The sequence below is a fragment of the Topomyia yanbarensis genome, chromosome 3, assembly GCF_030247195.1.
Source record: "Topomyia yanbarensis strain Yona2022 chromosome 3, ASM3024719v1, whole genome shotgun sequence".
NCBI classification, from domain to species: domain Eukaryota; kingdom Metazoa; phylum Arthropoda; class Insecta; order Diptera; family Culicidae; genus Topomyia; species Topomyia yanbarensis.
The window spans coordinates 235202198-235226823 of NC_080672.1; the positions used below are offsets into that span (position 1 = coordinate 235202198).

Consider the following 24626-nt stretch of genomic DNA (forward strand, 5'->3'; position numbering starts at 1 on the left):
CTTACCCACAAAAACTTAAAACTTTTCCTACCGAAAACGACCAACAACATCATTCATTTTGTCACTAGACCTGAAGGAGGACGAAAAATTGATCAACATCGAAGCGGAATCTGAAGTCGTAAAGGTAGAAAGAATCAAAAGAAAGGACAAGGATGGGAACCTTATGGACACGGCTAATCTGAAAGTTACGCTGAAAGGTCAGAAAATCGCAAGCAAGGTCACAATCTATGGGTGCCACTTCAAAGCAGAGTTTTACGTTTTCCCAATCAGACAATGCGGAAAGTGTTGGAGATTTGGGCACAGTGTTAAATTCTGCCAGGCCAGAAGAAGATGCGAACAGTGCGGTGGAGACCATGAACCCAAAGACTGTAAAGAAACGCCCAAATGTCCAAACTGCAAACGTGCCCACTACGCGAAAGACAACGAATGCCCGGAGAGACGCAGGAGGCAGAACATCATCCAAGAAATGAGAAGGAAACAAATAAAATACACAGAGGCGGAACTAAATTTCCCGAGATTGGCAAGCCAGTTCAGCATCCTGGAAGAAGAAGAAGCCTACCCCTCCTTAGGAGACCACCCAACACACGAACACAGCGGAATCTACACTCGGTCCCGACGTACTTCAACGAACAGCGCACAGGTAGCTCAGAATTCAAGAGTGGTAGAGGCAAACGCTTCGCATTTTGCGCGTCCGCCTAGCGACCAATGCAAGTGTGCCAGTAATACATATAAAGCTACTGAGTTCGAACGGTTCATCCACAAGCTGAGACAAGACTTCTTGGCGGAAATCAGAGCAAGGAGCTGGCTAAACCCCCTGATCGAACTTCAAAGGAAAATTGTAAACAGGATAAAAGCAGCGAACTCTGAACTAGACAGGGATGAACTCATCATCGAGATAGGGGCGGACATACAAAACATTATAGAGGAAAACTCAACGCAGAAACCAATTCACGCTATCAGAATCAGCCAAAGTAACCACAGTGGAGTGTAAAGCAATCGCCATCCTGCAGCATAACATCCAAAGCATCAGGCCAATGGACACGAGGGAAGAGATCAGCCAATTCATGTTCGAACAAAACATAAAAATAGCTTTGCTGCAGGAGATTTGGCTCAAGAAAAACGAACCATTCAGCTTAAAACACTATTCACTAGAATCAGAAAGAAGAAATTCAGGATATGGAGGAGTGGGAATTCTGATACACGAATCAATAGACTACAACATGGTGGATTTGGGAGACCTACTACCAGTAGAAGCCGTCGGAATCAGAATATCAAGAGGATTCGACCCAATCACTTTCATCTCAGTTTATGTACCACCAAACGGGACCAGGTTTGCTGAACAAAATCTCACAGCTATTTGAGACTTTAGACGGCTTGCCGGGTGAAATATTCGTGGGAGGCGACTGGAACGCACACCACAAAAGCTGGGATCCAGTATCTACACAGTGTCCAAAGGGAATTCACCTAAGCAGATTGATAGAGACATCAAAATTCGTACTCCTGAATGACGGGAGTCCAACATGCCTAACGACCCAGGGGAAAAACAGCTCAACAGTGGATATCTCCATAGTCACCCCAGGGTTAGCTGGAAAAACAGATTGGACCGTCTTGGAACACGTGTTCGGCAGCATACACCTTTCGATCGTCGCAAAAATAGGAAGTGACATCCCAATAGTACCCGGAACCAAAACAAAAATAAACACAAAAAAGGAACGAAGTGGCTAAACCAGGTAAAACCACAATTTATATACGACCCACCGGAAATGCAGAGCATATTTGATGAGTGCATCGAACAGGCCAAATATGTGGTAAAAAACAAAAAAGGAAATTACCTGAAGAAGTGGTGGACAGATGAAATCAACGAAGCGTACCAAGCGAAAAGAAAAACACTGAAGGAATACAATAGGGAAAAATCCCTGTCAAAATATCTCACACTACAAAAAGCACGAGCCGTGGTCAAGAAGCTGATTCGCAAAGCAAAGAGAGAATACTGCAAAAACCTATCGGAAGCGATAGACGAGTCCACCCCGAGCCGCCAGCTGTGGAACATAGTAAAAGGAATAGACACAGCGCTAACACATCCAACAAACAATAAGCGAGAACTAAGCCTAGACGAAGGGAGGACATTCATGCACCATTACTACCAGGACAAAATGAAGTGGGTCCCAAAAATCGAATCAGAAACAAGCCCGGACATGAACGGCTACGAAATGGCACTCACGGACGCGGAGCTAATGTCACAACTCCGGAAAAAGAGCAACCACTCTGCTCCAGGCGACGACGGCATGTCCTACGAAATCTTAAAGGGACTAAACATAGATTTACAATTAAAAATATGCGAAATGATGAGCAGAGTTTTCGTCACGGAGTATATCCCAGAAAAGTGGAGGATCTCTGACGTCAGACCAATCCAAAAGCCGCGCAAAGACCCAAACGACCCAGCCTCGAAAAGGCCAATCTCACTGATGAACGTAAACCTTAAACTCATAAACGCGGGAATTAAAGAACGATTTGGCAGAAATCGCTGAAATCCAAAAGATCATCCCCCCACTTTCTTTCGGTTTCAGGAAAAACTGCTCTGCAATAACATGCGTCAATTATTTAGTGAACAAGGTCAAAGTGGCCCAAGAGGAGGGAAAGATAGGAATGGCCATTTTCCTCGATATGTCCCAAGCCTTTGACTCAGTTGAGCTTCAAACCATGTTACTCCAGCTGAAAACCCTAAAAATACCGAACAAGATCTTATCATGGCTACATACATACCTGCAACGCAGAGTAATGAAAATTCATACGAACGAAGGCTGTGTCGAAGTAGAGATTAGCGAAGGTTTACCACAAGGCTGCCCGCTCTCACCGATCTTGTTCAACCTCTACACCACAACTCTCCACAACATTATGGAGGAAGACTGCGAACTAATCCAATTCGCAGATGACTTCGCGGTACTGGTCATAGGTGAAACCATGGAAAATATAGAGGAAAAGGCAAACAGATTCCTCAGGAAACTTAACGAAGGACTCTCCAAATTAAACTTAAAAACGAACGTAAGTAAAAGTGCTGGGATAGTTTTCTCCAAAAGGAATACCGATGGACTACGAATACGCCTGGGTCATGATATAGTCCAACTCAACAACACCCACAAATATCTGGGATTCATCCTAGACAGACTCCTGACCTACAGAAAACACATTGATTATGCACGAGAAAAAGGAGCAGACAAACTCAAAATCATCAAAATGCTGGGAAGGAGAAACAGCAACGCCAGCCCACAAACGCTCATCAAAATCGCAAACGCAGTCGTAAGAAGCCGAATCGAGTACGGAGCGCAGATATACGGAAGTGCCGCGAAATCCAACATCCACAAGCTTCAAACGATCCAAAACGCTGCCCTCAGATCGGCCATTCGCTACCTCAAAACCACACCCATCCACGTCATCCACGCGGAAACAGGTCAACTGCCTGTCGCCGAGAGAACAGAGTGGCTGACCTTAAAGGATATCGCAAAAAGCACATACCACAACAACCAGATGCAACAGTTCATAGAAAAGGCGGTAAACTACGACAAAGGAAACGGCTCCTTTCTAACGAACATCGCAGCTAAACACAACGACATTGTGATGCAAATCCACCCAAAGGATAGGACAATCTACTGGCTTAACAGAAGGGTCTATCTGGGACTAGACTTGGCCAAGATCATCAAGCCAAACCTGTTTGAAGGCCAGAAAGCAAAGCAGGAGTGCAACCCTGAGGTATGGCAGCAACACTTTCGAGCGATAAAAGCCCAACACACTCATTTCAACTACCTATACACGGACGCGTCGAAAACAACGGCTGGACCAGGCATGGCCGTTTTTGATGAAACGGACAACACGGTGTTAAGAAGGAAAATCAGCAACAATTACTCCACTACCAACGCAGAACTCCTTGCAATCCATAAAGCCGTAGACGTAATATTAAAAAAAAACTACAAAAAGCAGTTATATTCACCGACTCACAAGGAGCGTGCAAGATCCTTCTAAACAACAACATCGCACATGAAAATTTCATAGCCTGGCAGGTGATAAAAAACTGAAACTAGCACAAAATAAAAGAATTCTTATCCAATGGATCCCGAGCCATCAAGGAATACCAGGAAACGAGAGAGCAGATAAAGAAGCGGTAAGCAGTTGCAACGGTCTCCAAGACGACTTCACCGCGCTTCCTCTCGCAGACGTCTATACATTGGCCAAAAAGGAAATACAGGAAAGCTGGACTAGTTCATACCAAAAACAATCGGAAGAGAAAGGCAAATGGCACCACGAATTCATGGAAGTACCCGGGAACAAAATATGGAGCCATGACCTGGCTCTCAACTCAGAAGAACAAATTATTTTGAATCGGGTCAGAACTGGCCACACTCTAACAAAGGAGCGCCTACACAAATGGGGATGGGAAGCCGATGAACTTTGTGATATTTGCGAGGAAATAGAAGACTTGGAGCACATCTTATACTTTTGCACAAAGTACAACAACGAAAGAGCAGAATATCCAACCCTAGAGTACTGCAAACCATTACAACAAATACTCAAAGAAAACTCCGAAAGCGATTTGAAGGAAATAGTACACTATCTAAAAAAATTAATATGCACCTTTAATTCAAACAACCAAACCTAGCAAGTATACATCAACCACGGAAAACCGAAATTCCAAGAACACACACAGACCACAAAAGGCGAGATGGACCGTGAACGGTCTCAGCCGTCAAGTAATTGACACAGCAAAGAAAAAAAAATCAATAGTAGGATGCAAACGATAAGGTGACAGTCTGATTGGCATACTGATGTATTCGGGTTTTGGGGGATCTGGTCTATCCGAACTTCTTCCCGCAGGGAAACACCGGAGGAAAACACGGGACACTTTGTCAACGCAGCAGCAAAATGAACCGGATCAACCATAGCAGGTAAGTCGTCGGAAAGAAACAGGTAAGTCACTTTAACTTAAGGTAAGTACACTTTGGATTTCTTTTAGCAAGGCCATTTTTTAACATCCCAGTGTACGGTTAGACCGAAGCCCCTTAACAGCGGCTGTACCAATAGTATTGCAATGTAATGTCCATCATCCGCCAGTTCCGAATCCAACGCTTCCATCCACGACCAACAGGCACACCCTATTGCAGCGCAACGAAGATTTCAATTCCACAGGTGAGCTCATTAGTGCATTCAACCAACGTTGATTTAACCATATTCTGCGTTGAAAATATTTCAAATAATATATACACTAAAGCACTAGCAAATTCAAACGATGCAAATTGATCATTCCTTAGAATAATCAATCCATCGCAACGCTGTCTTTGAAATGGTTCGCGAAAAAGTTTTCTCACAATTTTGTATGTTATAACCTAGGACGTGTAACGCAATACTTCTGCTTCCTTGATACGATATGAGGCTTGCGAAATTTTATCACACAAACCATTCCAGTACCAGTGTTAGTCTTATAATCCCAAACATTTAACTTGTCCTTTGTGACTTAAGAATGATTCCGTATATTTCATTATATTATGCTTTGGGATCTTATAACGTATGTCTTTTCTAGTACGTCATAGTGCTCCAGGTTTTATGACGATTGTTTTGAAATGTTATGACCTAGGACACTATGAAGTAGTTATTATGTGTACCCTGTATTGGGATTCACCCCCTTTCGATCATTATCATCTAGAGTTTTTTAACTCGATGCTAATTTCTCATATATTCTCTCTTAGGTTGGTACACTCGTTACATATCACTGGCCCCAAGAACGATTACAATTATTAGTGTGAATTCACAAGATTTTTTTTCCTCAAAGAAGAAGCAGTAACAAGTCAATGAAAACAAAATTGCAAATCGTCGGTTCAGATACAGCCACCGTTTTGTGCCTGCTGCTGAAAATTATAATAGAAACGGATACAGTTTTATTCGCTATCTTACAAGTAAGTTTAGTCTGAGTTCATTTACGAAGCTGTCTTCAAAACTATCTTGGTTCATTCTTATTATTGCTACTCTCTTTATTATTTAATTCGTTTATTTGATAAGGTACGTTAGCTTTAAGGTGCCATTTTGTCATTGTTTTACATTTTCAATTTCTTTAAACTAGGGGGTTACACATTTCAATATTATTTTGTTTTTATATAATGAAGTTAAAAAAAATTACAGCTAACTTATACATATACAAGAGGGGATAATATAATATTCGTAAGATTAGGGGGAAGGGTCATTTTGTGTGTTCTTTGTATAGTAATTCACTTTATGATTTTTAGAAGGGAGATTATTGGAGCAATTAATTATTAACTAAGTGAAACATTTTACAAGCTTATTAACTAGAAATTACTAGAGGGAGTGGCTCAATTTCATTAAGATTAGGGGGATTAATTAGGGCTAATTTCATTAAGATTAGGGGGATTAATTAGCAGCAGCAACCAGAACAACGGTAATAACAATGTATCCCACATGGTGGCGTTGCAGGATCACGCTGGTGCATTTTTTTCCTTGCATACAATTTTTCTAAAATTCCCATTTCTTCTCTAGGTAAAGCCTGTCCTGCTTGACACAAAGTAAGGATATCGATCTGACACTATTGAGTGCAGCGACGACTACGATCCTCTGGGTCGATCGCACCCCAGTAAAGCGCGTTGCTTCAAAACGATTCTCAGTGATGACTTTTCCGGAGCGAAAGTGGAAACGGTTTGGGTTTGACGGCACTCAGTCGACGGGGTGTCATTGCCGGAGCGGATCCGCTAAAGCGCCAAAACTCGGACACCAAAATTTAATTGCTGGAGGGTAATCGGGGGAATGATATGTACCAGTCCAGTACACGGATCAACACTGTCTGCAAGGTGCAGTGAATCAATAGGACGGAAAAGTGTGCCAGCTGCCAGGAAAGTGATTCGTTTGTTAACGAAGGTTATCGCTGTCTCGATTGCAAGGTGTTAGTGCACAGGAAATCTATTCAGAACGGAGGTATCAAATCGATACAGTGTGCAGCTAACCGGTCGAAGCGGATACGAACGGGGAAACATAATATGTATGCTCCAATTGGTTTAGGAAGCTCAAGTACTCCTACTTCCAAGTTTTTCGCAACGAGTGAATACACCGATTCGACGGACAAGAGATACCTTCGGAGGAGGACCGGGTATTCAAACAAGCTCCGCGAGCAGTTTATCGAGACTAGTTCGGCAAAAAGAATGATTTCCCGCTAACGATGGTAAATGCGTTCCGAGGTTTAATGAATGAGTTTCTAAACACGCGAAACCGAGAAGCCGAAGACGAAACGGAAAAAGAACAAGAAACGGAAACACGACGAACATAGCACTTACAACGGTAAGCACTAGTTGCGATGAGCAAATATAGAACGGTTAAATGTTTAATAATTATTAAATTGTTTTTCGGTATACAGGACACACATTCCAACTGACACTCATTAACATCGCAACGGCTTGCAAAATCTGCCAACAGTTTCTCCTCTGGCCAATTGGCGATTTGCGGCAAAACCAAAATTAGTCATGCGACACCTATGATTCAGCTCATGAACTGGTAAAGTGATACAGTTTGCTTTTTTTCACCCGCAAGTGAGTCGTAGCTTACAACCTAGGATAGGATCCGCCAGCTCTGTCTTCTGTTTTTGAACCAATTCTGAACCAGCTCGTGATTGGACGAAAGTGACATAGGCAAACCTTCGGCTTGGAAACTAAAAGTACCAAAGGGCTGCTTGGAAGTGTTGTCATATTGTGATATCAAACATAAAACGACGATTGTTAACCGTGTTGATTTTTTTGTTTTCTCGAGATACCGCTTTCTTTCTATAACATCCGTCTGTAATTATGAAGTGCAGGCATTATTTGGCAGACGAAATCAAACATATTATCCAGAACTGAAATTCCCGAGAGATCCGGTAGCGCGGTTATCGTGGATTCTGTTCTGTGTGCGGAGTAATGCGGAAATGCCTCTTTTCGAAATCAACAGGCTGTGTAGCGTAAGTATGAAAATATTTTGAACATCATGTAAAAATTGTCTTTGTTCCAGTACCGAGTAAATTGGAAGTCCTGAGCAAACAGGGAGAAAGTTATCCCGGAAGTCGCTTCTTGTTCTTCCTTTGGTATTATCGATACAGTTGAATTTTACAGTTTTCAACTGAATCGGTCATCGGTGTAAATAGGAGAGTGTATTTTCTACTGCTGTTTTCTCCGAAACAATCACATGTAAAAACCTATACATTCCTCCAAAACAAAAATTAAACCTTGCAGAAAAGTAGTTTTAGAATATTTAATATAAATCCGAACAGAGAAAATTCTTCTTGTGACAGAGGTTGCTTGACTCAGAAAGCAACTTACAAAAATGAAGAGGCGTGAAGATATTTTTCGTAATGTCCAACAACGAATATATATTATTTTGTTTTGCTGTATTCCGATGGAAAAAACGTTATGATCGTTTAAATGCGGATATAAAGACTAAATCTTTGATTTTTCCATGAAATTGGTACATAATATAGAATATTTTAATCAGAACAAATATACGACCGAAACAAAACAAATATTTTGGCAACATTGGTCGAGTGGGGGTATGTCGTTTTCAACAGGGATTAGTAAAATATAAGAAGAAGCCAGCTGGCGGATCCTATCCTAGCTTACAACAAAAACTTCATTTTCTTCTCGGAAACAGCTTACCACTGCCAAAATATGAATGAAACGAGTAAGAAATTTAGTTTTATTTGCAATTATTCTGAAATTACAGCCATTTGCAACTATTTGGCTCATACATTTCTTCGAAATGTATTCGGGGTATTATTGTGGTTATCAAAAATCGTTCCATAAATAAAATTCCAACTTGAAACCGAGACCCAATCAGTACCAATGTTAAACTCCTTCATATTTGGACTACGTAGGAGATTCAGTGAAGACTATCAGAGAGAAGGATCGGCTGTGTATGATACAAAGCTGATACTTTCCTATTAACCAGATATATTCTTTCCTCGCGTGATCCGGAGAGTTGCATGAATTTACACCATCTCATGAAGGTTTAGCTTAACTTAAGAGGAACTGGAAATGATGTTGCGGCGGCTACGATGCTCAACCAATTACATTTTGGAACAGCACACATATAGCTCTGCGAATAATATTAGAAACCACTATGTTTTACAACCTTTTCGCAAGATGTTTACTCATCATCTTATAAAATGATGGTTTTCCATCATTTTCATAAACAATTATCAACAAATTGATCGGTGATTTGGTGTTTAAAAGTTATTTTTTACCAATGTTTACAGAAAATATATGCACTATGACAGAACAGAATCAAATCAGCAACACTTTGCTTCCAGCGCTATCTGTGAGCGGTTTCAACGTAGAATCGCCAATCGAGTGTGGATTGGTAAGTGTTTTTGTCCTGGGAAGACCTGGGTAGAGTATCAGTGCAAACTGGTTGACACAATTCACTATCTTTTGCCTACACGCCGGAATGACCTTGATGAAAATCTGAAAATCCCCTAGTTTCCCAAACGTGTGGTAGACGGCGAACTGGAGTCTAGTCACCACCCGCACCCGTTGAACGCGATTCGCTACTTGGAAAGAGCCATCATCGACCCATATCCCGTAGCGAAACCTTTCAAACCGATAAAGATTCTTATTCTTATAACATATCCTACAGGAGGAAGTTCAGCTTTAGTGTGTTGTTTTGGCTCTGGAGAGTGGCTAACGAACTTCGATTAGTATGCAAAAACTTTCTGCCAAAGAGAGAAAGAATTTTCAAAACCAACAGAACGCTGCTACCAAATTGGCTAAAACACATTCCAGCAATCCACTTGACATTTTCAAGCTTCTGCAAACCGACTTCGGCAATGAAGATCTCTGTTTAGCTGCGTTATGTCTAAAACATTGGAAGCAGCCGGTTGCTTCATCAAACCTGTCATGCATAAACTTTTGCAGGAAAAGATTGTATTCTCCTAACTAAACACCGGAATCAGACAGAACCTCAACTATGAACCCGGTTGCCGAGCGGCATTGCTTGCATGTCTGAGCGCCATAATTATCAATCATGATCTTTGTCCACCTTCGTCGCAGCACGGATCCGTTTTATTCAATCTACCCGAAGTCCAGGATCCCAGCGAAGATGTTCGTTCGAAAGCCTCCGAATTTGCGCGAACAGCTGAAACTTTGCAACATCCACGGAAAGAGGTTTTTTACTTTCCTGTAGAAGAAAATGCCATCAAGGACATGATTGCGAACATTTGATGAGGACAGCCCGCCGACATGATTTGAACAGTATTCAAAACCTGAGCGAGCTGAATCGTTAACTCGTAAGAACAATGAACTGGAAGCATCGGGTGAAGACAAACCAATCGCTCGATTTGAAGAGATTACCATAGAATTAGATAAGTCACCGGCAGTTGTCGACGAACTGGATGACGATGAGCATGAAATGAACTTTAATGCCAGCGAACTGCACAAATCGGCAAGCGATAAGACGACTGCATCGCCGGCGATTCACATTGACTCGGGCGATGATGATGTTGAAGTTGAAATAGTCCGGAAATGGGGAATAGCGTCTCCAGAAAATCCGAAACAACGTAGTTTCGGTCATAGAGAATAGCGACGATGACGTGCACTACCCAGAATCGCAAATCAGTCCCATGTTCTATGGGACTCCCTATCTACATGGGACAAACTTACGATTATAAGCAGTGAAGATGTTGGACGAATCAGTACTGGAAACATCAACAGCCGAAAAGATCGTTTCACCGACGAGTGTTAGATCTTAGACTTAGATCGGAAGCAGGACCACAGGCTGAAGAATCTGATGTTAATGAAAAGCATCCAAAATTTATGGATCGCATTGTTTATGTCGAGTTAAGTTTTCATGGTACATACTTCTTTTCATGAAACATTTCAGTTCCAGATGTGAACTGCAATGCTTTCTTGTAAGCAATATACCTAAAATTATTTTGTTTTTCGTTTCTTCCACAGGTATCGCGTTAGTAGAACGCTATTGCCACGCTTGTCTGATTATCGGCTGCTACAAGGGCCAGTACAAATTCGCGCAATACATGCTCTTGCTCAATACGGACCTGAACGCAGCGGGAAAGACAACACTGAACTGCAGGATTGCATCAAATTTGATTCGCTCAAAATTAAACGTAAATACCTTTGGTACGCATCCTTCAACCAGTTTCTGATAATTGATTTCTCTCTTGTCCTGACTGATTTTACAGGTGCGACAGTTTTCCTGGCGGGCGTGACTAGATACCTGCCGACCTTGGAACATAATCAGTTTGCCATATGTGACTCGGGAAGAGGAATTCGCAGCTTGCTGTACCTAACGTATATAATAATGTTGGTGCATTCTCGTTTTTGAAACGAGTAATGGAAGGTAGGTTATTACTTTCCGAGAACGGATCCCTGCCTACAACTATAGGTACAACAATCTCAGTGCACTGGAAGAACTGGTGATACACCCAGACTAGATCAGTATGTAGGCGTTGCTCATACGCGAGCTGATTCTCGATGCAGCAGAACATAAGGGAATCGCACTGATCAGTCACATCTAAGAATCAACTATAACAAAAATACATACCATCGGAACTGCTTCACTTGATTCGTCGGATGCTAGTACGTGCATTACTATCAACATTAGCCAGAATAATTTTGTGTTTGCGAATACGCTATTAGTAAATATAAATAAAACAAAAATTATTTTTTTTTGGTTTGGTAAACATAAATTGACAACCAATATATAATCAAACCAAAGAAGTAGAAGAACCAAGAACCGGTTCGCTAGCGGTTGTGGTCATTCTGGCTGCCAGAAGTATAGCAGACGGCTGGCAGCCATCCCTCTCTCAAAACCGATGGGCGAAATCCTGGTAGAAACGGTTGTATCGATTGAGTTGTATTTCTGGCAGCCGCGAGGCAGCCATACACCAGAATGTCTGCCAGCCATTTTTCGCCCGCTGGCAGGCGTGAGGCAGCCGTCTGGCAGCCAGCCTTGAGCGGGTGCACGCCCGAATTGACCATTGTATGAAATGCCTTAACCTCACAAATTTGACAAGTGCTGGTCCTGTTGTTTACAGTTTGGACTTAACAAATTTCGATTCCATTAAATTAAGCTTAGTGCTAATACCCTCTAAGAACGGTTGGTTTCAAAATCGTCCAATGAAGGACGTTCGTTGGACAAATTTGGACGACGTCCAAATAACCGTTCAACGAACGTCCAGCGTTGGACCCGTGTTGAACGATTTTGAAACAATTTTTTGGACGTCTCAGTGGGTAATTAATTCCCAACAAATTTTACCGCAAAACTAATTACCGATTCAGAGAACACTAGAAGTAATTGATAAACAAATAATTAGTTAACTTATTAGTTCTTCCATATACATTTTCCCACAGTAGAGAAAGGCACAATTTAATTATAAGGCGTTCTAGAGAACTATAGTGAGAATACTTCTAAAAACCTTTTTCCCAATATATTTCAAATGCTACCCACTATATCATTTTGAAAATACGAATAATCTCTAAGTTCAAAATGTAATCAACAGGACCACCACCTGTCACATTTAATGCATGACGTCACTGTGCAGTGACCAATTGTATGAAATGCCTTAACCTCACAAATTTGACAAGTGCTGGTCCTGTTGTTTACAGTTTGGACTTAACAAATTTCGATTCCATTAAATGAAGTAATTGATAAACAAATAATTAGTTAACTTATTAGTTCTTCCGTATTCAGCTTTTTGTTGGTGGCTGCGTTCCCAAATGCGCACCCCACTTTGACAAGTCGTCCGTCCAATGTCAATTTTGACAAATCATCAGTCTTGTCAATTTTGACAAGCCGTCGCTTGAGTTTCAATGTTCACATCACGGTAGGCGTTCATTTCTGTTCTCAACTAAAACGTTAAACGTCAAATTAAAATTTTGTATATTTTTCCGTGAAAATAAAAAAACCGATTTCCTTTCGAGTCGGCACAATCGAGTGAATTGAGGTGTTTGTTTTGTGGATCATCTCTAATTCAATTCGCCGATTGATATACTGAGAAAAACAATTATCAGCGACACTCGATTTAGTTGAAACAAATAAGCCGGTTGAATTGCAACCGATTTCGTCATTACAGCTGCAATCGTCAATTTTCTATGAGATTGTTTTTATCGCTTTTCTAGTTTGGCTTTATTCTTTTTTACGACGAATGCAAGATTCGTTCGGGCTTACTTCGAATAAGGGTGGTTGTGATAAATGGTTAATTTTGATCGAAAATCGCCCATCTCTAAACAAGGTTTGCAAATTTACTGTATTAAAAAAGATGGAGTGCTTTTCCGGGTGATTTTGCACCGAGTTTCGTTGGTCATATCGTACGTGATGAATTCATGTAGGAGCAGAAGCTTGAATCCCTTAATTCTCTCGACACTCATAGTAGCATCCAAACAACTGAGAATATGTTATAAATCTATTAACCAGCCTACAAAAAGATGCGCGAAGCGATTGATATCAACGGAAAAGATTATTGAAAACAAACTAACAAATTTTAAATTTGACGTTTAACAGTTGAGAACATGAGCAGGGTAGGTTAAAGTTTGTGACACTGAAGGCTTGTCAAAATGGACACTCCTGTCGATTTCTCAAAATTGACACTGGACGGTCGACTTGTCATAGTGGGGAGCGCATTTGGGAACGCAGCCACCAACAAAAAGCTGAATACATTTTCCCACAGTAGAGAAAGGCACAATTTAATTATAAGGCGTTCTAGAGAACTATAGTGAGAATCCTTCTAAAAACATTATTCCCAATATATTTCAAATGCTACCCACTATATCATTTTGAAAATACGAATAATCTCTAAGTTCAAAATGTAATCAACAGGACCACCACCTGTCACATTTAATGCATAACGTCACTGTGCAGTGACCAATAGAAATGTACAGTAACAAAGCCTTGATTTTCACTGTGACAGTACAGTATTTTTACAATAATTTACAGTAAGTTTTAGTGTTATGCTACAATACAAAAACAATAAACTTTAACGTTTTTATAGTAAATTTCAATGTAAAATAGACTTTTACAGTGAAAAAGGGGGGTGGTTATGTATCTTAACATTAAAAAAATCAGTTTTTCTCCATACATTTTTTTCTCGAAAACAGTAAAATTTAATGTGAATGCACTGTATCAGTTTTTTGCTGAACAGTGAAATTTATTGTTACATGAAATTTTATTGTAAATCTACTGTGAGAACTTGGCATCGAACAATGTTGAAACAGTAATAACTATAATATTTATTATTTTATGATTGTTTGTAGGGTAAATGCTATTGTAAAATTCTATCCGGGCGATACCACGAGATTGAGTCAAAAGTACTAAATTTTAGGTAGTTTTTCGGTGGTGTGTAGGTTTTGACGTCTTACACGCAATGCAAAATACATTGCACGCAACGCAAAATAAATTACGAATTTCTATTTTGATGGAAAGAAATGCACACTGAACCAAGAAATCTTGTAAAAATTATTAGAAAAATCACATAGATCAACTCTTATGACAATCGCATTGATACTATGTGTATCCATTGAAAATGATGTGCAAATTACATACAACTCATGATGACACACAAATAATTATCTATTGTCATCATGATACATTGTATATGAACGAACGTTATCTGTAATATCATATTAAACATATATAATTTTCAGATATGAAAAAACAGTTTTAAAATGGCGAATTTGTTCAATCAATTGTTAACCAACTTGGATTTCTTGTATATCTGGAACAAACACAATGTAAGTTTTATCGTTTAGCAACAAAAGCATCAACAATACAATACTTATCCCATTCATCTGAATTTATATTTACAGAAGATAACACCATTCTTTAAACGTCTAATATGTTCTACAAAAAGTACACTTCAGAAACTGACGTCTCCTCGAGCACACTGAATGATGATTGGGATATAGTAAGATTGAATGCACATTTTGTAACTTTAATTTCATTATTTTACAAAAAAACAATAATTTTGTGCAATAAAACCTAAAAAATCATCTAAAAGTATTAAAATAACACATGAATTTTATTATCACAACCAATAATACTCATAAGTATTGCACTTGAAATCAATTCCCTAAATCCAATTACTTGAAACGGCAGTGCATATAAAATGTATATGATTTTTCCAATGAATGTAATCAAAACCATATCTCTCATATTCATGTGATTTGCCCATAAAAGTTATGGAAAAAGCTTCATGGAAAATAATTAAATGTATTCTCAGATAAATTTTACGTGACTTTTACGTTCAGTGCATTTAATTTAGCTACACAACCTGCAGCAAAAGTGCTTTTAACTTACTTTTGAGTTGTGCGTCGCTTTCGCACTCATTAGTGTTGTCAAAAACAAAACGAGAGATTCGACTCAGTCGAGGTCTTCCGTGGAGGAAGGTACTTTTGAGTTGTTTGGGGTATACTCAAAATTAGGTAAATTCAACTTAAATTTGAGAATAAAAACCTATCAATGAGTTGTAATTTTTGCCGTGGTTAAATGGAAACTACCTTCAACACGGTTTACCTAATTTTAAGTTCCCCCACGATACCACGAGATTGAGTCAAAGGAACTCAATTTTAGGTAGTTTTTCGTTTCCGTGTAGGATCACTTGGGATGCATTTTTAAAAATCAGCGAAATTAAATTAATTTAATGCATTTATTTCCATCAAAATAGAAATTCATAATGTATTTTGCGTTGCGTGCAATGTTGTTTGCGTTGCGAGTAAGACGTCAAAACCCTACAGAAAAACTAGCCCTGTCAAAAAAAGGCGGACGAACGTCAGGCGATTTAAAATGTTTGACGTTTGACTCACTTGCCTGTGCTAATTGCCCTTAGGAACAAATGCAATTTGCGAATGCGATTTAAAGGCAATTTCAACACTTAGACAAATTTTCTGGCGGCTGAAAAGGACTTGGTTGTTTTTGCGTTTTTCAAACATGGCGGTTCATGTTTAGCTTAAGCCTAAAATTGTTTTTTGAACAATTGGTGTGTTCTCACTTGTGTTTTGTTTGTCTAGTGACTTCATTTAGCCAACGAATGTAGAAAATTGTGGAATTGTGTGTAAGTGTGTGTCTGTGTTCTGTGTCAGGTAAAGCCAAGAAGGGTATATATCCTTCCGAAGCGCTTCAAGATGCTGCACACCCTCAATGTAAATTTCACGTCTGCTGATGAACACTACTCAATCGACTCTACCGCTCCAGCGAACCTTCAATGTCAAAATGATAATTTCGATCGCATCGCATCTGTCCGCTCAGGTAAACATTTGAATAATATATGTCCATCCGAAGCTACACGTGATACTGCGCACCTTCAAGTATGCCTCCCATTGCAGTCAGCCGCTGGACACAACAGTTATGACGCAGTCATTCCCTCCGTATCGCAGCTTGTTCCCCTTCCTGACAACAGTACATCCTGCTCTCCCCGCGCTATTTGCGGTGATAGTGATCATCGACACCTCTCACATGACATTGATGGTTTGCGGATTTACTATCAGAACGCGAGAGGTCTTAAGACGAAAATTGATGACGTGTATTTAGCTGCTGTGGACGGTGACTACGATGTTTGCGTCTTCACCGAAACATGGCTTGATGCGCGGATAACATCAGTGCAGCTTTTCGGCGATGCTTACACCGTATACCGTGTGGACCGAAATAGTAGCAACTGTATTCGCGGACGTGGAGGAGGAGTTTTGATTGCTGTTTCCACCGCATTTGCCTCATGCGAGATTGATGTAGGTAGTTTAACCAGTGTTGAGGCTGTTTGGGTTAGAATTACAACTCCATCGAGGAACTTTTCTATTGGTGCTGTCTATAATCCTCCTGAAAAGCGACTCGACTGCAATGTCATGCAACTTCACATGGATGCTGTGAATAACGCTTCTTCACAAGCTGGCGCGGATGGCGTGATGATTGTGCTTGGTGATTTCAATCAGCCAGGGCTCATTTGGGTGCCGTCACGACACGGATACGCTTACCCAGCCCCAATTGCTTCGACAACCAACATCGCCAGTCGTTTGCTACTGGACGGATTTGCTTTCAACGGGCTAAGTCAAGTAAGCATGATTCCTAACCACCAGTCACGCTTTCTGGATCTCGTCTTTGTTAGTGAAACTATTATACCTGTATGTTCCGTCAATGAAGCATCCAGCGTGATTGTTCCACTTGACAACTTTCATCCCGCGCTTGAAATCTCAATTGGCACTATTCGATCAGTTCAGTATGTAGAAACTCTTTCTGTCGACCGTCTCAACTTTCGCAAAACTGATTTTGTAAAGCTGCGTAGTTCTCTGTCGCAAATTGATTGGAGTGTACTGCATGCCCAAGTGAGTGTTAATGCTGCAGTTGCCATCTACAAGCGACTACTACTGAACTGTGTTGAGACCTCATTGCCTAAATGTCAGCCTCCTAGCAAGCCGCCCTGGTCAAACAGCACTCTTCGAAAGCTAAAACGTACTCGAGCAAAAACCCTACGCGCGTACACAAATCGACGGTGTCCTCTTTCTAAGCACATGTTCACTTTAGCCAGTAATGAGGATCGTTGTTGCAACAAGCTTCTGTACAAACGCTATGTAAACCGCATCCAGAATAATCTACGCCGAAACCCGAAGGGCTTTTGGTCATTTGTCAACACGAAGCGAAAAGAAACTGGACTTCCATCAAGGATGCTTTACGACGGCGAAGAAGCTACGACAGCTGTGGCGAAATGTACGCTGTTTGCCAGATTCTTCTCGAGTGTTTTTTCAACTGACTCGCCAACCGCAAACGAACTCGAAAATGCCTCTCGCGACGTTCCTGTTTGTGCTGTTGATTTGGATGTGTTTACTGTCTCTGAACAAATGGTTATATCTGCAATTCGGAAAACCAAGTCATCTTATGCACCCGGCCTCAGTGCTATACCTTCAACTATATTGAAAAAATGTTCGGACTTACTTGTAACACCACTTGCATATATTTTCAACCTATCGCTTCAGCAGCAAACGTTTCCTGAGGATTGGAAATGCTCAGTTATGTTCCCGGTATTTAAGAAAGGTGACAAACGCAACATAGCGAACTATCGCGGAATCACTTCGCTAGGAGTCGAATCTAAAGTGTTTGAATCAATTATCAACGAGGCGTTATTTTCTGCTTGTCGACACTACATTAGTACATCTCAGCACGGATTTTTCCCAGGACGTTCAGTCGAGACGAATCTCGTCAGCTTTACGTCATTTTGCACGGAACAAATGTCTAAGAAATTACAGGTGGATACTATTTACACTGATCTAAAGGCAGCTTGCCTTGTGCTGTTTTTCTGTTCATCCATTGCCGTCACGCTCTGCTGCTGAGTGGTGACCGTGGTGCTTTGTTGCTGCTGTGAGGCGATTTGTGTTCGCTGGCTGGATCCGTGTCTGCTGGTCCGTGCGATCTGAAAGACGAATACTTGTTTTACTACAGAAATCCCAATACACGTTGGGAATTATCCCTAAACAAGCTGTGAACTTTGCGAACCCGATTTTTTCTTCTTCAAGGAAGTGGGAGTCGGAGACACGGTACTGGTCGCTTCGAGATTGAAAAAACTAACCAAAAACTACTCACCGTACTGCGACTGCTGCACCGGCCGAGTAGTGGTTCCTTCTACTTGCGTTGGTCCCGCTGTCTGGAACTGTATCGTGTGCTGTTGCTGCTGTTTGTGAAGGTGTTGTTGCTGTGTATGCTGCTGCGGAGTCTGCTGCTTCTGTTGTTGGCCATCTGCGTATGACCCTGATTGTCTTGGGCTGTTTACACTGGTTGTGGTTGTTTGTCGGATCATTGGGTTGAGGTCGATTCCTGGACGAGGCAATTGTTTGTCGAGCGGTCGGATGATGGTTTGTCATCTGGGAGGTCTTATTTGCTGCTGTTGTTGCCGGTGGTGCTGCTGATCTTTCTGTAAAAATGTTGATGATAAGCGCTTGAATAGTGGATGCTTGATGCCGTTACTATTGTTGGGACCGGTGTCAAGCTAGAGATATTTTTAAGTAAGGAACTGGTAGGAACTACAGCTGGGACCAAGCTGCGCTTTTGTCTCACTCCGATATCAATAAACCAGGAAGGCACTCACTGCAGAGAATTGCAAACTTATCTATTTCAGGAACGTTTTGCAAAGGGATTTACTCCCCGGAAATCCACCATTCAAAAAATATTCTGTCTTGATTCAACATATTGGAGGTGTTGGCTGAGCTTGTTGTAAACTGTTTTAGCTTTCACACATGTTGCGCCGCGGCAGGATCACAGCAACCGTCGTGGCTGTAATGTTGTTGGTTTGTGGTTTCTGGGATATAATTAAGGTTATTGGATGCTGCTGGATTTTATGTTGCTTTTGTTTTTGTCACTGCTGTTGTATCGGTTGAATGTTGATAATAGTTGACTGACATTTGAATTTTTTACAATGGCATATGAGGATCTAGCGGTTTGGCACAGAAGATGTAAAAAAGGTTAATGTTTAGCAACCTTAAAACACCTACTATTGGACGTATCGTAGCTAGTTGGTCTGCGAACGCAAACGTAAACAAATTTTATGAATTTATTTTCTTCCGTGACGTGACTCAGAAAATGGCGATTCTCACAGTCACTTTGGTGACGTTTGTCACAAAAATGTCACCTCACCCAAAGTGACTCTCGGAATACCTCTCCGTGAGTGACGTGACTGGCAAGTGACGCGACGGTGACTCAAGTGACGTGAGTGACGTGACTGTGAGAATAGGGCCCCCTATTTCTAACAAATGCACATTTCGCGAAAGAGAAACTTTGCTCGTCAACGTAAGGAAACCAACTCTACCAAACATTTAAAAAGGGCTTATCTGCAAAACGTAAACATTGAGAAAATTGTCAAAGGTCAGATTCATTATAATCCTATTTGGAAAACCGTTACTATTTTATTTCTTTTGATTGCGCATATTGCTACTACTTGTATTACTGCCGCAGGAAGCATAATTGTCCCATGTGTATAGCGATTCCCATAGCACATGGGACAGTTATGCTTCTAGCGGCAGAATACCTCGCACAAAAAATGCTGTTCAAGTCTGATATTACACGGAAAGTTTTTATTTATTTATCGCCTTCGAGCAAGCTCGTACAGACTTGTACTTAAATACTAATTACTTATACATACAATCATTATATCTTTAAAAAAACGGATAGAATTATTATGCACAAACCAAAAATTTATGAATTAGTTACATATTTTATCCAGCAGGTTCCCAGACAGTCGTTCGATTTACGAATTCCCGAAAACAAACTCCTTTTGGCCATGTTGACGGGTTTAACGCAATCTCCGCCAAATTGGCATCAATGCCAACTTTAAACGAAACGAAAGGCATCGTCAACACGTTCTTCCACTGCAGTACTAGTTTATTCACCACGACTGTCTCTATAGCACTCCCCGTTGAAACAGCAACCATCTCGGCAATTTTTCGTTCACTGACAGTATTTTTTATTCTGGTAAGAAAGATCCAGCATCTCTCAGAAGGCGTTCTTATTGTCTTACTCGAAGCTGTATCTGTTTTCGAACCATACCGAAGCTTTGTCGAAGATAATGGTGATGAGATAGTCGAATTAACAATTGATGTAGAGGCTGGGACATTGCAATTCAAGTCTGTTAGGTCTGCTAAAGTTTCCTTAATGCTATTCATCTGATGTTTTAGTTCAGAGATTACATTTGTATACCTTATGTCAGGTCAAGGAAGAAAAAAAAATAAAAAAATATAATAAAATTATAAATTCAGAATCAACACAAGTATGACCCAAAAAAGCTCCTACGCCTTTCACCAGTAGCTGGTCGAAAACACTTTACGGTGCGATCTTTTCAATTTCGTCCGAGTTCTCCGCGTCTAGCAACTGAATCTTTTTCGGGAAGTGTTTTTTGATTGATCTGCAAATCATCATGCTTCGATCACTGCCCACTAGGTTGATGGTGATTCCGTTCTGTTAAAGAAATGGGAAGAAATACAATCTATAGGATCACAAGAATGAGTCACACTTACCGAATCTACCGGTGCGTCTAATTCGATATAGATACGTTTCGCAATCGGCTCGTCCCTGCTGATCCATCGGCAGGTCGAAGTTGACGACAATGGTCACCTGTTCGACGTCGATATTTAAGCCAAAGGAATCTCTCCGTAACCTGGTGCTGTAGCCAGAATCAAGTGGTGGAACTTACCTCTGGACAAAACGTTCGTTATAATCTGTACCTTCTCTAGTCCGGTTCGGAATCGATCCAGAGCGTCCAACCGTTGCTCCACCGTTAGATCACCGGACAGTACCGCCACCGAGTGACCATCCTGGGACATCCTGCCGGTCAACCAACCGGCCGTTTTGCGTACGTAATCGAAACGATCGATTAACAGTTCTGAAAATAAGTTTACTTGGAGTTTACAATTGTCCTATAGATCATATGACAGAAAATGATCGCTTGTCCAACGGTAATCACACAACTTCTCGTCCTGGATGCGGAACTTGAGGTAGTATTGTTTGATGTTATCGAATGATTCTTGCTCCCGCGCCTGTCGAATGACGATCGGATTGGGTACGATGTACTCGGCAAACTCCATCACCTCGCGCTCGTACGTGGCCAAGAATAACACCGACCATAACACCCGCCTCGTCCAGTACAAAAAGGGGAAACTAGGTCGTACGTCCTGAACTTTATACCCCAGTCCATTAGCTTGCCGGGTGTTCCGATGATGATATGATTAGTCAGCTTCGCCCCTTTGACGGTCTCCTCACCGCGAACGGCGTAAGGAAGTTTGATTTCCGGACAAAACTTTGCCATTTTGGCAGCTACTTCCCCTACTGAATTGCCAGCTCATACGTGGGGGAAAGGCAAATCACCTGCAGATAGTTTTTCAACTGATGGACTCAACTGAGCATTGCCAGCACGAAGGCAACGGTTTTTCCTATTCCCGACTGACTGAGCGATTATATTCCGTGGCAGACCGGCCAACAGAGTAGGTAGAGCCATCTCCTGAATCTTGGAAGGGGCGTTGAAACCCATCGCATAGACTCCCTGTAGTAATTCCGGCTTCATGTGCAAAGCTTCGAAAGTTTTAACCAACCAATCGGCGAAGAAGAATCCTTCCGCTGCACCTCCAGATCCAGCTTTGATTCTACTAGACCTTAGCGAACATCTTTCATTAGCAAACTTGCATCCGCCGGGCTAAAAGAATAGTCATGGATAATTTTAAAGCTGATACTAAATATTTCAGGAGAAAATTTAGAATAGAACGTAAGCAACAATGAGATTCTCTTTGGGGTCTTTCTCTTCTGTTTATTACTCGGTCGTTTCAATATTTAGTACTCAACTCTTTGCCTAATATTTTAGTAAAAACCATCGGCTATGTACTGGAAAATGGCAAAGTGTTATAGTGACGTCATAATAATCGAAAGAGAAAGTAAACAAAGAGAGGCTCTCAATGTTCCTTATGTCCTAATATAAATTTTCTGCAGATTTCGACTTACTGAATGCCTTCCGCGGAGGAAGCTGTTTCTCCATTTTCTCTTGCAGCTTGTAGAGTCAGAATTTCCGTAGCTACCGAACTCCAAACATCAGGTGCAGCTTTGGTTCTACTGCCGGTGGACTAGGTTTTTCCGCATTCTCTTTCTCTGGACTGCCAGCCGCCGGCTCTGAATCCTTATCCTTGGTGATATGTACTCAGTTCGTTAACCTATTTGTATTGAAAAGAAAAATTCAAATCCCATCCCAATGATCGCTTCAAAAATAGGTTATAACAAAAAAACACCTACCGAGTGCAGAAATTTCTTGATCCGTCGTCAGAATAATCTACGCTGAAACCCGAAGGGCTTTTGGTCATTTGTCAACACGAAGCGAAAAGAAACTGGACTTCCATCAAGGATGCTTTACGACGGCGAAGAAGCTACGACAGCTGTGGCGAAATGTACGCTGTTTGCCAGATTCTTCTCGAGTGTTTTTTCAACTGACTCGCCAACCGCAAACGAACTCGAAAATGCCTCTCGCGACGTTCCTGTTTGTGCTGTTGATTTGGATGTGTTTACTGTCTCTGAACAAATGGTTATATCTGCAATTCGGAAAACCAAGTCATCTTATGCACCCGGCCTCAGTGCTATACCTTCAACTATATTGAAAAAATGTTCGGACTTACTTGTAACACCACTTGCATATATTTTCAACCTATCGCTTCAGCAGCAAACGTTTCCTGAGGATTGGAAATGCTCAGTTATGTTCCCGGTATTTAAGAAAGGTGACAAACGCAACATAGCGAACTATCGCGGAATCACTTCGCTAGGAGTCGAATCTAAAGTGTTTGAATCAATTATCAACGAGGCGTTATTTTCTGCTTGTCGACACTACATTAGTACATCTCAGCACGGATTTTTCCCAGGACGTTCAGTCGAGACGAATCTCGTCAGCTTTACGTCATTTTGCACGGAACAAATGTCTAAGAAATTACAGGTGGATACTATTTACACTGATCTAAAGGCAGCTTGCCTTGTGCTGTTTTTCTGTTCATCCATTGCCGTCACGCTCTGCTGCTGAGTGGTGACCGTGGTGCTTTGTTGCTGCTGTGAGGCGATTTGTGTTCGCTGGCTGGATCCGTGTCTGCTGGTCCGTGCGATCTGAAAGACGAATACTTGTTTTACTACAGAAATCCCAATACACGTTGGGAATTATCCCTAAACAAGCTGTGAACTTTGCGAACCCGATTTTTTCTTCTTCAAGGAAGTGGGAGTGGGAAACACGGTACTGGTCGCTTCGAGATTGAAAAAACTAACCAAAAACTACTCACCGTACTGCGACTGCTGCACCGGCCGAGTAGTGGTTCCTTCTACTTGCGTTGGTCCCGCTGTCTGGAACTGTATCGTGTGCTGTTGCTGCTGTTTGTGAAGGTGTTGTTGCTGTGTATGCTGCTGCGGAGTCTGCTGCTTCTGTTGTTGGCCATCTGCGTATGACCCTGATTGTCTTGGGCTGTTTACACTGGTTGTGGTTGTTTGTCGGATCATTGGGTTGAGGTCGATTCCTGGACGAGGCAATTGTTTGTCGAGCGGTCGGATGATGGTTTGTCATCTGGGAGGTCTTATTTGCTGCTGTTGTTGCCGGTGGTGCTGCTGATCTTTCTGTAAAAATGTTGATGATAAGCGCTTGAATAGTGGATGCTTGATGCCGTTACTATTGTTGGGACCGGTGTCAAGCTAGAGATATTTTTAAGTAAGGAACTGGTAGGAACTACAGCTGGGACCAAGCTGCGCTTTTGTCTCACTCCGATATCAATAAACCAGGAAGGCACTCACTGCAGAGAATTGCAAACTTATCTATTTCAGGAACGTTTTGCAAAGGGATTTACTCCCCGGAAATCCACCATTCAAAAAATATTCTGTCTTGATTCAACATATTGGAGGTGTTGGCTGAGCTTGTTGTAAACTGTTTTAGCTTTCACACATGTTGCGCCGCGGCAGGATCACAGCAACCGTCGTGGCTGTAATGTTGTTGGTTTGTGGTTTCTGGGATATAATTAAGGTTATTGGATGCTGCTGGATTTTATGTTGCTTTTGTTTTTGTCACTGCTGTTGTATCGGTTGAATGTTGATAATAGTTGACTGACATTTGAATTTTTTACAAT

The 24626-nt window shown here is 41.3% G+C and overlaps 2 protein-coding genes and 1 long non-coding RNA gene across 5 annotated transcripts; all 3 read right to left on the reverse strand.

The window, feature by feature from the left end:
* Positions 1-18303: 18303 nt before the first annotated feature.
* On the reverse strand, positions 18304-19726 carry LOC131693294 (centrosomal and chromosomal factor-like). Of its 2 annotated transcripts, XM_058981003.1 has the most exons (4): positions 19497-19726; positions 18973-19399; positions 18592-18919; positions 18304-18421 (listed from the first exon to the last, which is right to left on the reverse strand). In XM_058981003.1, the coding sequence occupies exons 3-4, from the start codon at positions 18803-18805 to the stop codon at positions 18312-18314; spliced, it is 324 nt and encodes a 107-aa protein (XP_058836986.1). In that variant the 5' UTR covers positions 18806-18919; positions 18973-19399; positions 19497-19726; the 3' UTR covers positions 18304-18311. The 2 variants fall into 2 exon arrangements, with proteins under 2 accessions (XP_058836986.1, XP_058836985.1); XM_058981002.1 differs by lacking the exons at positions 18973-19399; positions 19497-19726 and having other exon boundaries at positions 18592-18968.
* A 346-nt stretch (positions 19727-20072) lies between these two features.
* LOC131692314 (uncharacterized) lies at positions 20073-22803 on the reverse strand. Its single transcript, XR_009305957.1, has 4 exons — positions 22774-22803; positions 22489-22694; positions 21015-22186; positions 20073-20955 (listed from the first exon to the last, which is right to left on the reverse strand). It is a non-coding gene; the product is annotated as an uncharacterized LOC131692314 (long non-coding RNA).
* A 704-nt stretch (positions 22804-23507) lies between these two features.
* LOC131693513 (centrosomal and chromosomal factor-like) lies at positions 23508-24397 on the reverse strand. 2 transcript variants are annotated; one of them, XM_058981395.1, is made up of 3 exons: positions 24177-24397; positions 23796-24123; positions 23508-23625 (listed from the first exon to the last, which is right to left on the reverse strand). In XM_058981395.1, the coding sequence occupies exons 2-3, from the start codon at positions 24007-24009 to the stop codon at positions 23516-23518; spliced, it is 324 nt and encodes a 107-aa protein (XP_058837378.1). In that variant the 5' UTR covers positions 24010-24123; positions 24177-24397; the 3' UTR covers positions 23508-23515. The 2 variants fall into 2 exon arrangements, with proteins under 2 accessions (XP_058837378.1, XP_058837377.1); XM_058981394.1 differs by lacking the exon at positions 24177-24397 and having other exon boundaries at positions 23796-24172.
* Between the last annotated feature and the right edge of the window lie 229 nt (positions 24398-24626).